This window comes from Gymnoscopelus braueri (assembly GCF_963280865.1).
Source record: "Gymnoscopelus braueri genome assembly, chromosome: 4".
Taxonomy (NCBI): Eukaryota; Metazoa; Chordata; class Actinopteri; order Myctophiformes; family Myctophidae; genus Gymnoscopelus; species Gymnoscopelus braueri.
In genome coordinates this window covers 51,942,622-51,958,231 of record NC_137605.1, presented here as the reverse complement: position 1 = coordinate 51,958,231, position 15,610 = coordinate 51,942,622, and the positions used below count along the sequence as shown (strand labels likewise).

The 15,610-nt window shown below is 39.6% G+C and overlaps 1 protein-coding gene across 1 annotated transcript in view; it reads left to right on the top strand.

Moving 5' to 3' along the window:
- The window catches only part of LOC308083643 (galactose-3-O-sulfotransferase 3-like), a gene marked incomplete at its 3' end in the record, with an annotated part of 43,564 nt that extends 37,421 nt beyond the window's left edge, over nt 1-6,143 (top strand). The window contains exons 3-4 of the mRNA XM_080425960.1: nt 4,554-4,836; nt 5,268-6,143. Coding sequence (XP_080282086.1) covers nt 4,554-4,836; nt 5,268-6,143 — 1,159 coding nt within the window. The remainder of the gene's footprint in view (nt 1-4,553; nt 4,837-5,267) is intronic.
- Nucleotides 6,144-15,610: the final 9,467 nt, after the last annotated feature.

Genomic DNA, 15,610 nt, shown 5'->3' with positions numbered 1-15,610 from the left:
GAAAAAAGAGCAGCCTAAGTACAGAGCCAAAGATTTAAGTGGTTAAATGTCTGAGAATGCATTAATATGAATCCAACATATTAACAAAAGCTAATGTGTAAACAAATGCAAAACAATAACTCACAGCACTGGTGATAGTGCTGTCAAAGTCTATGAAGCTATATGAAATCTACTAAAAAGTTAAATCTGCAACATAATTTTATACAATATGTAGTCTCTCTCAGCTAAGGGGTCCATGGCCTGAAAAATGGTGAAGACCCCAGCTTTAGCACTTTAAGCACGTTGTAATTCTACAATTCTATTTGACTTCAGCTGCTGAAGCAAGGGTGACTGTTTCCTTTTTTTTTTCACATCCAGGCTTTCCTCTGGACTGCATTGACTTTCAGAATGTACAGGTTAAATCTGTTTGCAAGTGATATTGTGATAATGTTGTGAATTACAGGTTTTATAACTTTGGTACAAATGTGGGAAATATTGAATGTTGTTTGGCACTGACACACAATATATATTTAAACTAAGTTAATTTGTGTTGTGTTAATTAGTTTATTTAAAAAAATGGAAAGAAGAGGTCGAAAAGACCTTCTCCATTTGATTCTGCACCATGTGAGGATCGGTTCTACCATCATGAGCGATGAATGGTGTCCATATCGTACACTGTCTGAGTTGGGCTACAATCACCAGACTGTCAACCATTCAAGGTGGTTTGTAGAACAGGTGCTCACACACAGCACATCGAAAGAGCCGGGCGTAGCGTAAAGGAACACGTTTGGAGACAAAGAGGCAATCGAACGGAGCGCTTGCTGTCTGACCATCTCTGTGTTGTTGAGTGGACGGAATGGCTGGGCCTGAAACATATATTTATAGATGCAAAATGCCTATTTGTTAAGAGATGCATGGTTAAGGATTTGTTAATGTTTATAAGACACTGGTTAATTGTTTATAAATACTTAACTAAGGAGTTGTTAGTGTTTATAAGACACTGTTCCCAAGTAGCAGCAAAAAGTGATAATAAATGCATTATTTACGATTTGTTGATGTTTATAAGACTGTTTAAATGTTAATAAATACTTAACTAAGGATTTAATGTTTAAAAGACACTGTTCCCACTTTAGATCAGGTAGCTGCAAAAAGTGTTAATACATGCATTATTAACGATTTGTTGATGTTTATAAGACACTGTTTAAATGTTAATTAATATGTAACTAAGGATTTGTTAATGTTTATAAGACACTGCCACTTTAGACCAGGTAGCTGCAAAAAGTGTTAATAAATGCATTATTAACGATTTGATGTTTATAAGACACTGTTTAAATGTTATAAATATTTAACTAAGGATTTGTTCATGTTTTTAAGACACTGTTCCCACTTTAGACCAGGTAGCTGCAAAAAGTGTTAATAAATGCATTATTAACGATTTGTTGATGTTTATAAGACACTTCTTAAATGTTAATAAATACTTAACTAAGGATTTGTTAATGTTTATAAGACACTGCTCCCACTTTAAACGAACGTCCTATTAACAAACATTAATTAACAGTTAATAAACAACTTATTAAATGCTTATTAACAGTTAATGAATGTTTATAAGACACTGTTCCCACTTTAAACGAACGTCCTATTAACAAACATTAATTAACAGTTAATAAACAACTTATTAAATACTTATAAATAGTTAATAAACTACTTATAAGATAGTCATTAACCTTATGTGTTTATAAACATTTATAAAGCATTGAACGTCCTATTAACAAACATTAATTAACAGTTAATACACAACTTATTAAATAGTTATTAACAGTTAATAAACTACTTATAAGATAGTTATAAACAAATATTAAGGTTTATAAGCATCTTATAAGTCGTTTATTTATTGTTAATAAGTGTCGTGTTAATAGTATTTATAATGCTTTATAAACGTTTATAAACACAGAATAAGGTTAATAACTATCTTATAAGTTGTTTATTAACTGTTAATAAGTATTTAATAAGTTGTCTATTATTTGTTAATTAATGTTTGTTAATAGGACGTTCAATGCTTTATAAACGTTTATAAACACAGAATAAGGTTAGTAACTATCTTATAAGTAGTTTATTAACTGTTAATAAGTATTTAATAAGTTGTCTATTATTTGTTAATTAATGTTTGTTAATAGGACGTTCAAGGCTTTATAAACGTTTATTAACACAGAATAAGGTTAATAACTAACTTATAAGTAGTTTATTAACTGTTAATAAGTTGTTTATTAACTGTTAATTAATGTTTGTTAATAGGACGTTCGTTTAAAGTGCTACCAAATGAGGTAGCCATACCCATAGCCTGGAGAGACGATTGCTCTACGCCCACTGTGACATAAGCTCTGTGAATGATCTCTCGTCTTCCTCCCACAGTCTCAGTCAGAGATGTTACTGAAGAAGGTTTTCCAGATTCTGATGGCTGTCACTAGTCTGGTCAGCATCCTGACCATACTGCACTATGGGGGTTACCTGAGATGGTGAGTGACCACACCGCTCGCTCCCGTGTGTGGCACACACGCACACGCACGCGCGCACACGCACACACACACACGCACACACACACACACACACACACACACACACACACACACACACACACACACACACACACACACACTACATGCCGACTATCATCTTCTTATTTGTATAGTGACATAATGTTATTACGAGAAAAAAATCTTTTTTTCTTTCTTTTGAGAAAATGAGCGTTGCTTAGCGGAAGCTTATTATACGAGCAGCCAGATATGGAGAGATGAAGCTGAGCAGATCCAACGACCAATAATAAATAAATCTGACAGCTGCAAACAACCCCATACAGCCCCATAACCCAATGTTCTGTTAACCTTTCTACTTTGTTAATGTCTTTTTCCATCACTGTTTTAGTCCATTACCGTTACGAAGCGGATAAAAACGCCACATTTTTCAGGAGGCTTCTATATGACCTACTGATTGATACTAGCCTAGGGGCCCAAAACAAACTTCTCAACTAAAAAAAGTCCGATTCACTTTTTGGCCTATGACTTTATTGTCACATCGCAGGTTCACACTTCACAGAAGTAAACAAGTGAGTGAAATTCGTTTTCGTGCATTCCCATCGTATCGTTATTTCCATAGAAAATAAAAGGGTAAGAAGAAGAGGGGTAGGGGGGGGGGGGGCAAGTGGGAAAGGAGATCTAACCAGAGGAAAAAAGAAAAAAAATCTACATCTACGGTTACACAAGTACCTGAGAAAAGATATAAAGGTGCGTGAGCATAGCAGCAGATGTATACTGTGCATGATATACTTATGGACGTTAGTTAAAGTGCTAGAAAAAAACCAATAAAAAGACATAAATCAGTGCGTTGTGCATGGGATTAAGGTGCAAAATGTCTGTTTATTAGATTGTTTTAATTAGATATTTTTTGGGGGGCCCTAGGCTAGAATTCATCAGTAGGTCCTAAAGAAGCCTCAAGCAAAATGTGGCGCTTTTATCCGCTTCATAACGGTAATGTTAAAAAATGTGCGCCATGCACTGCTATCAGCATGACTCTGCACTCTCTGCAGAGCTCTCCTTGTCCAAGTCTATTTTCCACTCCCTATTTCTCTTGTTTTTCTGTTTTTTTAACTTAATATCTGTAAAGGATCTACACCATGAATTAAAAAAATATATTTAATGTTTAATATCATATTGTTTATGTCCCTCAAACGTTTTTCAAAAGGTTTGAGCCTAAATCAAGCCTCAGATATACTCATTCCAACTAACTTCTCTCTGGCTTATAAAGCACTTTCACCTGCAATACCACATTGTCCTGATTTGGCACGTGGCACTATTGAGCCAGTTTGTATGCATGTTATCTGCTGGCTCTGTGTGGAAAAAGTTTTAAAAAAAATAAAGTATGTTGGAACTGAAAAACGGGAGGGATTGTATCACTTGTAACGTCACGTGTGGGGGCAAATCAGTTTGGCCTGTTTTGAGACCAATTTACATAAAACCTCAGATATGCTGTGAAAGCCTGAGTGCTCCAACTGGGGTATTTTTGGGGATAGAAGAGGTAGGGAAGACCAAAAACACACAAAAAAGAAGGAAAAGTTAAAATTCATGGTGTAGTCCCTTTAACACTCTGCTGTACTAAAATGTTTTGATCTAGTTGATGCAACTACAATAGCATATCTCTCTCTACTTGCTTACCGTATGCCTAAATAATTACAAATGACGTGGTCGCAGATTTTACAGACCAGTGGTTGGATGAATTTGTTCTCCGTCCCAGAATTACCGTCATACATTCTGGATTTATTCACTAACTCGTTAAAGTTTTTTTGGATGTATATGCAGATGAGCCCCTTTAAAGTGATGTTTGAGGTCCTAAGTGGCTGCGCTCAGGTTAAATCTACACAATGAAACATATTAGCTTTGCCTGTTGTCAAGATGCAGTGTTTTACCTCAAGTCTTCCAAGGCTCCATCCATCATATGTGTCTCAAGGATGTTCCCTAATAAAAATATGAACACAAAAAAACATATTATAAGTGACTTAATTCGACTTAATGCTCTCCCTCCAGGTCCATAGAGGCCTTCCACCTGGGTTTCTTTGCACCGTGCGCCCACCCATCCCCGGGCCTGAAGCCCAAACACACCAATGTGGTTTTCCTGAAGACCCACAAGACGGGCAGCAGCACCATGCAGAACCGCTTTGCAGAGCGCCACAACCTGACGGTGGCGCTCCCCATAAAGAAATGTGGCCACATGTTCTGCTACCCAGAGTCCTTCAACACTCGCTTCGTCCACCCAGGCACCCTGCCACCCAACATCATCACCAGTCACATGCGCTTCAACCACACTGAAGTGCTGAACTTTGAAATGTGCTTTAACACATGCATCACAGAGCGGTCGGCCTGGCTGTTCTTTAAATGTTTAGGTCAATTAACTTTGCTTGGGAACTTCTCAGAAGGTTCCCCTTCCCTGACTTTTTCCAAATATTCAATTCAAACACACTCATATATAAAATAAAAGTTTTTTATTTATTTTTGAAGGCACATACATGTACGCTTCTATTACTGACCGTATTTCGGCCACTCAAAATTGCTGCTTTTACTGTTTAAACTGTTTCATTTGATACGATTTCAGGATTGCTGCTCTTGTCTTTACATCTTGTTAACACGTCATTATAGTGATATTTTTGTATTCGGTCTGCACAGTGGCAGGCAAAGTTTGTGTTGTGTAAACACCTGCGGTTTTACTGTACATGTGATGATAAAACTTCTTGTATCTTGCAGATGCGGAGGCTCATGCCGAACGACACTACATACATCACTATTCTCCGAGAGCCGGGCTCCATGTTTGAGTCGTTGTTCACTTATTACAAAAAGCGGAGTCAGAGTTTCAAGAATGTTCCCAACGGATCCTTGGAGACCTTCTTGGAGAAACCCCGGCGGTACTACCACCCGGACGAAGAGGACGTGCCCGCCCGCAACGTCCTGACCTTCGACCTGGGCGGTGACAATGACCGGCCGGTGACAGACGTGGCATATGTTCGTGACTTTGTGGCAGAGGTGGATCGCTCCTTCTCCCTGGTGATGATCGCGGAGTACTTTGACGAGTCGCTGGTTCTCCTCCGCCACCTGCTGTCCTGGGACCTGGACGACATTCTGTATCTAAAGCTCAACATGCGTGCAGCCGGCTCCAAGCTGAGCCTCGCACCGGGCCTCTCCGCCAAGATCCGCGCCTGGAACTCCCTGGACGCACAGCTCTATGACCACTTCAACGCCTCGCTTTGGCGGAAGCTGGAGGCCCTCGGCCCAGCCTGCGTGGCGGACGAGGTGCGCCTCCTTCAACAGGCTCAGGAGAGGCTGATGCAGAGCTGCTTCGGAGGCCGGATGCCGCTGCTCCGCTCAGCAAAGCAGATCAAGAACAAGAAGCTGCGCCCCTGGCAGCCCGGCGACGTGGACATCATGGGCTACGTCCTGCAGGCTAAGGTCAGCAAGGTCAAGGAGCTCTGCCTCAAGCTGATCATGCCAGAGTTGCAATACTCAAATATTCTCCTAAGATCTCAGACACTTCCTCAGAAGTCCCTTCCTCAGGGCCCTTCCATTAGGCGGAGTAGGCAATTGCCTAAGGCAGCGTTTCCCAACCGCCGTTCCGCGGCCCTTTAGTGTACCGTGTGAGATCGCTTGCTGTGCCGTGTAACATTTCGAGGAAACAGAACGAAACCAACCCCGCCCCCGAGGGCAATATATATATATATGGAATGATGAATGATGAAGTAAAAAAAAGATTGACTTTATTCACAAAATGTGAAGAGAACATAATGAACAGATTGCTGTTCCAATAAATCAGAGGACAATTATCAGCAGAGGTGAATAAGTAAGTGGTAAGTAAGTGGTTAATACTCAGCTGAAATTAGGCCATATCACACTCTCTTGGAACAAACACTAAAATACCTACCATCTTGTTCAAAACAATCAAAATAACGTTTTGGAAACAAACCTCACTTGTTCCTATTCTTTTTTTTTGTTTCTTCGATGAATTGAGTACAAAGGACCCCAATGGAAACAAGCCATAGTGCTTTCTTGGGTCCTCTTAACAGACCTTGTTTATCATAGATAAACAAAAACAAAAAATATGTACATTGAAACTATACACACTATTAGGGTGACAGGTCAACAATGACCTGGCATCTGTCTAAATAACATGCTATCTAATTTATATTTGAATGTTTGCTTAAGACTGCACGGTCGTCAAGGCTAGAAAATGTAAAACAAAACTATATATATTAAAATGAATTAATTTGCATTGGGCGTTATCTAAGTAGATAGAAAGGTGTTTTATCCTGTCATGCACACATGCGCATATATATATATATATATAGAGAGAGAGAGAGAGAGAGAGAGAGAGAGAGAGAGAGAGATATCAATATTATTGATCACTTGTTTTGCATGTCTGTGCCAGAAATTAAATGTTGATGGAAATGTCCATCACAAGCTGGCATGGTGATGACCCCTGTTCCACTGTCATCAGCCATGCTGTCCACCCCATGTCCCGGCAGTCCTGGACAAGTTCTTGGTACTTGGTTTCAGTGGTGTAAAAAGTACTCAAATGTTTTACTTAAGTAAAAGTATCAATACTGCAATGTAGAAATACTCTGTTACAAGTAAAAGTACAAAAGTATTGGTATAACAATGTGCTTAAAGTACCAAAAGTAGAAAGTACTCATTATGCAGAATGTCCCATTTACATTTTTCAATTGTATGAAACTCTTTTGAAAATAACCGATCTACAAGCTTGTAGATCGGCTAATTTCAAATGGCCGAAATAGGGCTAATGTATGTTTTGTAATAATAACCAAAATCTACAAAGTAACTAGTAACTAAAGTTTTCAAAAGTAAAGTACAATATTTGCCTTTGAGATGTAGTGCAGTGGAAGTGAAAGTATTGAAAATTGGATATACTCAAGTAAAGTAAAAAATACCAATACAATTTACTTAAGTACAGTACTTGAGTAAATGTACTTAGGGCGGCTTCACACTGGATCCGTTTGAATTCGAATCGTTCCTGAGAACGAATGCTGGCCTGCATTCACATTGGCCAAGATACTAGCGCACCAGAGAACACTTGCATATATACCCCCGATCCTACAGGTGGCGGCATGCACATAGTGTTTCCCCTTTGGACACAGACGTCATCAACTATGCGACAATGTTTGTGCTGGTCGCGCATAAATATAGGGTTGCGGCTGGAGAGCTATGAGCGCTCAACGCAGTGAGCGCACAGAAGTCAAGGCACAGACTTCTGTGTTGTTGACGGACAACGGATCTACGCTTATGAGAAACAACACAAATAAAACCTGGTGAAACACTTGTGTGCATTAGCGCAAGATGAGGATACAGGAAACATTCAGTCTAAATGTCCAGTTTGCTAACCTTCATAACTACTACTACTTTTGTATTTGAAACTTTAAATTTCTCTAAATATTATAAACTTTCACGACAGCTTAAGTACAAAAATATATCATTTATGAAAAGGCAACTATAGTAGCCTATACAGTGAAGTCGGACTGAATGACTGAAACCTTGTATTGTGAATTGTACTTCCATGTACTGTTTCTCATGTCTCATGTCTAAATAAAGTAGGCCTACATCAATTCAACGTCTTTTCTTTTTTTACTCTCTTGGTGTGGGGATTATCTGGCACATGTATGTATCTGTTATGAAAGAGAAATTGCATCATGAGTGAAACGGCTATAGTCCTTGGGAAACCATAAACCTACGTAGGCCTACATCTAAATGAGTTACCATATTTACTTACAAATTTCAAATTAAGAAGCCTTATAAGCTATATATTTCTGGGATGCATAGTAGCTGAAACTCCCCAAGATATCTACAAGATCTATCTCTCGTGCTCTCATTCTTTTTCTGTAGCCTATGTAATGTTTTATATAATAAAAAAAACTTTTATATATAAATATTGCGGGTTTTAGCACATCATCCCGCGGGTTCATTTGGTCATTTAATGATAAAATTAACCCGCGGGATGATGCGGTACTAAATCTTTCATCATCCCACGGGTTCATTTTATAATTTAATGATGAAATTAACCCGCGGGATGCGGCGGGAGTAAATGTTAAATGAACCCGTGGGATGACGCGGGACAGAATGGGATTAAATTTTTTCTTGGGATCTGGCCATGGTTGAACCCCTGTGGATTGATCTGCGACGTGTTTTTGTTGACTGTTTTGGTCGAGTTTATATACCGTCACCTATTACAAATAGCGGGCCACTTCCGTCTAATGGTACGCTTGCTTTCACATTGCAGCGTACCGTACCCAAATACGCATGATCCGGATCCGAGACTGTCTCCGGAGGTGGTTTCGGGAACGGAACGGTTATCCGTTTCGGGGGACGATTCGCAACATTCACACTAGCGCAACACCTGCCAAGCGGTCTGGAGTGCGCACCCGGGACCATAGTGTGAAAGCGCTCTTAGTTACTTTTCACCACTGGCAATCTGTAACCTATATCTTTATCAGCCTGCGTTCCTCCAGCCTATTTTCAAACAAACAAAGCCTGGCTCATTGTTAGACGCACTGACACTGCCTTAGTGCCTTAGTGCAGTCCTTTATACACGTACACTAGGCTAGCTGACGAACAAATGATTTGACTTGGTAAGGAATCAGCCTATTATTATAAATGGTGCATTTATATAGCGCTTTTATCCAAATCGCTCTACCGGCCACTCTACCCCTGAGCCACTGCCGCCCCTTGTTTATTGTTATTATTATCTAAACACAGATAACATTGATAATAGTGGTGACACTGTGGTATTGTACATGACGATGATAAGCAGCATACGATACAAATAAGCCAGCCTCTTGTCTTATGCATTAGTGGAGAAAATAATTGACTGTAGAGAGAGACTACTGTCTTTATTGAAGGTGTCTGTTTTGACAGGATGAATATTTATTGGGTTGCACCCATAGCCCTAGTTTCCTTCTAAATTTAATTTATGATGAGAAATAATGAAAACATGGGTAGTATGTGGTCAGTGAAAAGGAAAAAAAGACGCAGTAAGGCTCGTTGCCAGGATGCAAACGATACATTTATTAAGAAACAAACGTTTAGACTAAACAAAAGGTCTTCATCAGGGATTGATCATTGATTGTTGACTGACATCAGAAATAATCAAAACATGGGTATGGGATGTGGTCAGTAACACAGGAAACAGCTTTTAAAAATACATCTTCCCACTTCCTTTCATCTGTTGTATTGACAACAGTAAGAACTGCAGTGTTGATTGAATAATAAAACGTATAACTTGTATTTTGTAACATAACTTGATGGTCATTGGTCATTGAATTGAAATCACTTTGTTAATCCTTGACAGAACCACAAAAGTAACAAAATATATTTGTACTGTTTATAGTGTTTCATATTAACCAACTGAGCCCTAGCGTCCCTCTAATGGGCATGTCATGATAGACGATAAGACAAACATTCAGCCAAAATAGCCAATCTGCAAGCTCACAATGTGTCATGTCGGCTATTTTCAGCAACTAAAGTTTGGGGCGGTGTGTGGCCCTCACACCTACGTCCCACCGCCGATCCAACCAATATGACTGAGTCATAGGGTCGGGTGCTTTGTCAGTAGCCAATTTCAATATAGGAAGAGATTTGATGTAGAGAGGAAAAAGGAGGGGTGCAAGTACAGACCCCTGAGGGTCCCCGGTCAATGAAGTATGGGGCTTCAATGTAATTATGGGTACCTCAGTTTCTCCTTCTGTGCAATGAATTGTTTGAGTTTTTCCAAGTTTCACTACTAATTACCACTGTTTATTTTGACAAAGCAAAGCACTAAGCAACAGTTTCATCAGTGAAGTTAAGATAAATATATCTTCTCACAGATCCAGTAGGCTTCATATGAACATGACCAATTGCTCCATCCTCCATCCCAGCGGCTGTAAGCTGCACAGTTCCTGTCTTCTTCGTCACGAGGCCATTCACTGCCCCAGTACCTGCACAGTAAACAACAGTGTTGGGAAAGCTACTCATGCAGAGTAATAAGCTAGTTACTTGTTACTCCTTTAAAAAGTGAATAACTTTTTAGTTGGTTGCTCTGGTGTACCTCACTTTTTCATACAGGTGAAAAATACTCACATACTCACACAGGTAGGTGCACTGGTGCGACCAATTAGCCTGGTAAACCCCCCTCCCCCCCCTGGAAATAGCATTGCATTTGATAATGCAATGCGATTTCCAGGGGGGGGGTTACTAGGCTAGCGATCAATGAACATTTTAGTTGCACTGGACAGATTTTTTGGTGAGTCTGCACTTAGGCCACAACGACAGCGGTCTCTAGAGAAAACGGAAAAATAAAATATCAGATGTGCCGTCCATTTAGACGGCAACTGCATTATCGGGGGTTGAAAACGCAATAAAGTGAAAACCCCTTCCAGAGTGAAAATCTTTGAAAACACTCCGTCTCGTGTATGAAATACGGTGTTAACCAGTGTTGCCAGATTCTGCGAGAGAAATAAGCAAACAGGTCTATGAAAACAAGTCCAAAAGAAGCGACTAGGCTACGGCTATTTGAAAATAGCGGATCTACAAGCTCACAACGCGGCGCATGTGAGCTTGTATCTGCTATTTTCAAAAAAGAAAATAATGTTGAGAAAATAAAAAGAGGTAATTTTGGAAAACATTTTAAACTTTTTAACAACACAAATCTTGTATGGGGGTCCCTGGCACAAAATATTTTCAAATGGGGGGGTGTGTGGACAAATTCATATGTTCTACACTGCCACCTAGCCACCTGGCATGCACGTGTTTTCAATCACTGTTGCGTCTCCGCGTAACCTCAGAATAAAAAGTGAGAACGCAACGGCACTTTGCCGTCTTCTCTAGAGAACGTTGTCGTCTAAACGTGGCCCTAGTCTCGTGTGCTCTGAATGCTACTTTATGTCTGGAAGTACACCTCCCGAAAGCTATGAAAGGAAGCTGTCATCTGTTCGCCATTTCTGTTAATTTCTATATTTCTATATTTCTATATTTCTATATTTCTATATTTCTATATATGCAAGCTATATATTCTTCAATATATACTGTATATATATAATATATGCTTTATTTACAAATTGCGCGACTGCAAAGACGAGACAGAAGGGCGGGAGGCGGAAAATCCACTTAGATTTCATGGTACAGACTGTATGACGGAAGCATTTAAAAATTGGTCTGGCTTGAGAGACTAAAATTGACCCCTGTTATGTCATAATGCGCATGCATAAAAATAAGAGCTAAGATAAAAATGTGTCACATTGATGTATGTTGATAAAGTAGATTGTTGATCAGTTCCTTTTTTTGCATGTGGCAACCTCCTACTATTATGTATAAATTATAGAATACAGTCAAATACAAATTCATTGCAAGTTATTAATCAATCAACTCTTGATTGATTAATAACTGATGATTAATAACTGTAATATTATTACTGTTTTGATCAAGTTACACTAGTCACTGAGGAAAGTAATATAATATTACAGTAATAAATTACACCCACTCAGTCACTCACATAGTTACTTTGATAGGATTACGGAACATGTAAAATGTCTCACTGTGTTGTCAGTGGTGTTCCATCCACCCATGTCCATTTACCCTCAGTCCTTTTCACACCAATCCATGATGATGCATAATGATCCCCTGGGTTCAATCCTCTGATGAATTCCTGATCATTAAATGTACATGATTGAACCATAATTAATTGTCTCTGATATGTTCACTTTTCGCTCACAGAATGACATCACATGCAACATTGATGGTCACGCACACACACACTCACATACACACACACACTCACATACACACACACACACACACATGTGCGCACACATGCGCGCACACACACACACACACGCATGCTAACCTGTTCTTCTTTACTGTTAATGATCAGCAGATCTGCTCCTGTCTTCAGACAATGTTCTCTACTTTCCTCCCAAGTTTTAAATTCAGTAGATGTGTAATAACAGCTGCATCCAAACTTCTGCCATCCACTGGGACACGACTTGTCTAAATATCAAACAGGAGTTTTATAACTATATTATACACACACATGTATATATATGTGTGTGTGTGTGTGTGTGTGTGTGTGTGTGCGTGCGTGCGTGCGTGCGTGCGTGCGTGCGTGCGTGCGTGCGTGCGTGCGTCAGGGGCGTAGCCACGGGTGGGCATAGGTAGGCCTGGGCCCACCCACCTGGCTGTTGTGCCCACCCAAAAAAATATTATTTTTATATATATAAAATGTATATATATAAAAATGTTTTTTTATTAATCAATATAATTACATAGTGTGCCCATTTAAAGAATAACTCTTATAGAGCACCGAAGTCCTGACGTCACTCGTTCATCCCCAGGTTTGCGGAAGTAATTTCTCTATGGAGAATAACATTGGGTCATCTTAGAATCGTCTCATATAAGAATTGTGGTCCAAAAATAAACACCGCGTGTCGGCGTTATTGTCAGGGAGGAGGTTCTGTATCGTTTATGATAGTCAGTCACTTATATTTGATACAGTCTGTTTCTGGCGAAAATGTAACTAATTCGGCGGAAGTAACATTAGCGTTTTCTCACCGTCAGTTGATGCTTCATATCCATAAGAGTCAACCCGCCGGGGTCATGTGTTTATTTTTGGAACACAGTTCTTATTTGACGCGATATTCAATACGTCTATGGGATTCAGAACGGGGGTGGAAAACTGCAAACCAGGTAGACAAACAAAGGATGTGTAAATGACGTCAGACTTCGGCGGTCTATGTTGTTATGCTCATCTGGAAAACGGAATTCTTCATAATGGATTAACAGTTAATAAATACATAAATAATATAATTAATATTTAATAATTCAATATAATTAATGTAAATTTCATGGATTTTTTTATTTAGATTTCATAGATTTCTATGCATTTCAGGAGTTTGGGGGGCTGGCTCCCCCAAAATAATTAAATAACCCTAACAACCCTAACCCTAAAACCGAATTAAAGTATCAAAAAAACTCCCAAAAAAAAGAATTAAATAACCCTAACAACCCTAACCCTAAAACCCACCCGCAAATGCCCAGGCCCAGCTGCTGCCCTGGCGTGCGTGCGTGCGTGCGTGCGTGCGTGCGTGCGTGCGTGCGTGCGTGCGTGCGTGTGGCAGGTTTGATCATTTCTATTAGATTGATATTCCTGTTGATGATGTCATTGGTTTCTGAACTGTTCATAGCCCACCAATGAGATGCAGAGTGAGTAGACTGAAATTGTGCAGTCTTATAATTAGTGAGTCGGACCCATTATATGAGATAAGGCAAGCTTGAAAATGGGTCAAGTGCTGCATTAATAGTAATCACAACATGGATGTTACTGTACTACTGTATTAAAGGGTCAAACTTAGGGCGCTTTCACACTCAGGTCCCGGGTGCGCATTCCAGACCGCTTGGCTAGTGTGAATGTAGCGAATCGACCCGCGAAACGGATAACCGTTCCGTTCCCGAAACCACCTCGGGAGGCAGTCTCGGATCCGAATCATGCGTTTTCGGGTACGGTAGCTGCAATGTGAAAGCAAGCGTACCGTTAGACGGAAGTGGCCCGCTATTTGGAATAGGTGACGGTATATAAACTCGACAAAAACAGCCAACAAAAACACTGCTCTTCTAGCTGGTGCTACTGAATGAATGAAAACGCCCCAGAATGCATTGCGCACTTAAAGGGATACTCCACTTTCAAATAAAATAAACATTACAAATATATATTTTAAAAAAATGAAAGAAGTTATGGCAAAATCACGGCCCCCTCACACATTAGAGTGTGTTAAGGTGGGCTGGTGCATATTACTCTTAAGGTGGAACATAACAATTGAAATAATAATCAACTTATATTATGGGAGCCTTTCTAACAATTTTACTCATTCAATTCTGAACCGATTCTTAAAATTTAAAATTCTCTATTAGCTGTGAAGGGCCTTCTTTCATGTCTATCAGTCATGAAACATTGGCGGGTCTCCATCGCGCATTTCAGGTGCGCGAGCAGCGCATATAGTATATCTTGTGGGTATCTTGTGGAGTTTCAGCTACTATGCATCCCAGAAATATATAGCTTATAAGGCTTTGTAATTAATAATAATAAGTAAATATGGTAACTCATAGGCCTAGTAGGTTTATGGTTTCCCAAGGACTATAGCCGTTTCACTCATGATACAATTTCTCTTTCATAACAGATACATACATGTGCCAGATAATCCCCACACCAAGAGAGTAAAAAAAGAAAAGACGTTTGATTGATTGATCGATGTACTTTATTTAGTAAGACATGAGAAACAGTACATGGAAGTACAATTCACAATACAAGGTTTCTGTCATTCAGTCCGACTTCACTGTATAGGCTGCTACTATAGTTGCCTTTTCATAAATGATATATTTTTGTACTGAAGCTGTCGTGAAAGTTTATCATATTTAGAGCAATTTAAAGTTTCAAATACAAAAGTAGCCTAGTAGTAGTTGTGACGGTTAGCAAACTGGACATTTAGACTGAATGTTTCCTTTATCCTCATCTTGCGCTAATGCACACAAGTGTTTCACCAGGTTTTATTTATGTCGTTTCTCATAAGTGTGCATCCGTTGTCCGTCAACAACACAGCCTTCTGACTTCTGTGCGCTTATTGCCCTCAGTGCGCTCAGACTCTCTCACCAGCCGCAACTCCGCCCCCTTGCTTTCAACATATTTAAACGCATATTTGTGCGAGACCAGCACAAACATTGTCGCATAGTTGATGACGTCTGTGTCCACAGGGGAAACACTATGTGCATGCCGCCACCTGTAGGATCGGGGGTGTATATGCATGTGTTCTGTGGTGCGATAGGATCTATGCCCAATGTGAATGCAGGCCAGCATTCGAACTGGGAAACGTTTTCAATGAAAACGGATCCAGTGTGAAACCGCCCTTAGAGTTTGTCCGACAGATGCACAAGAGCATTTGTGCCTAATTTCTTGAAAAGGCCCTTCAAAGTGTGATTACAATTTGGGGCAGATTGGACAACTTTGCAAGCCAATTGGAATATAATATGACAAATGTGACTGATATGTATGAGTCAGATTTTTG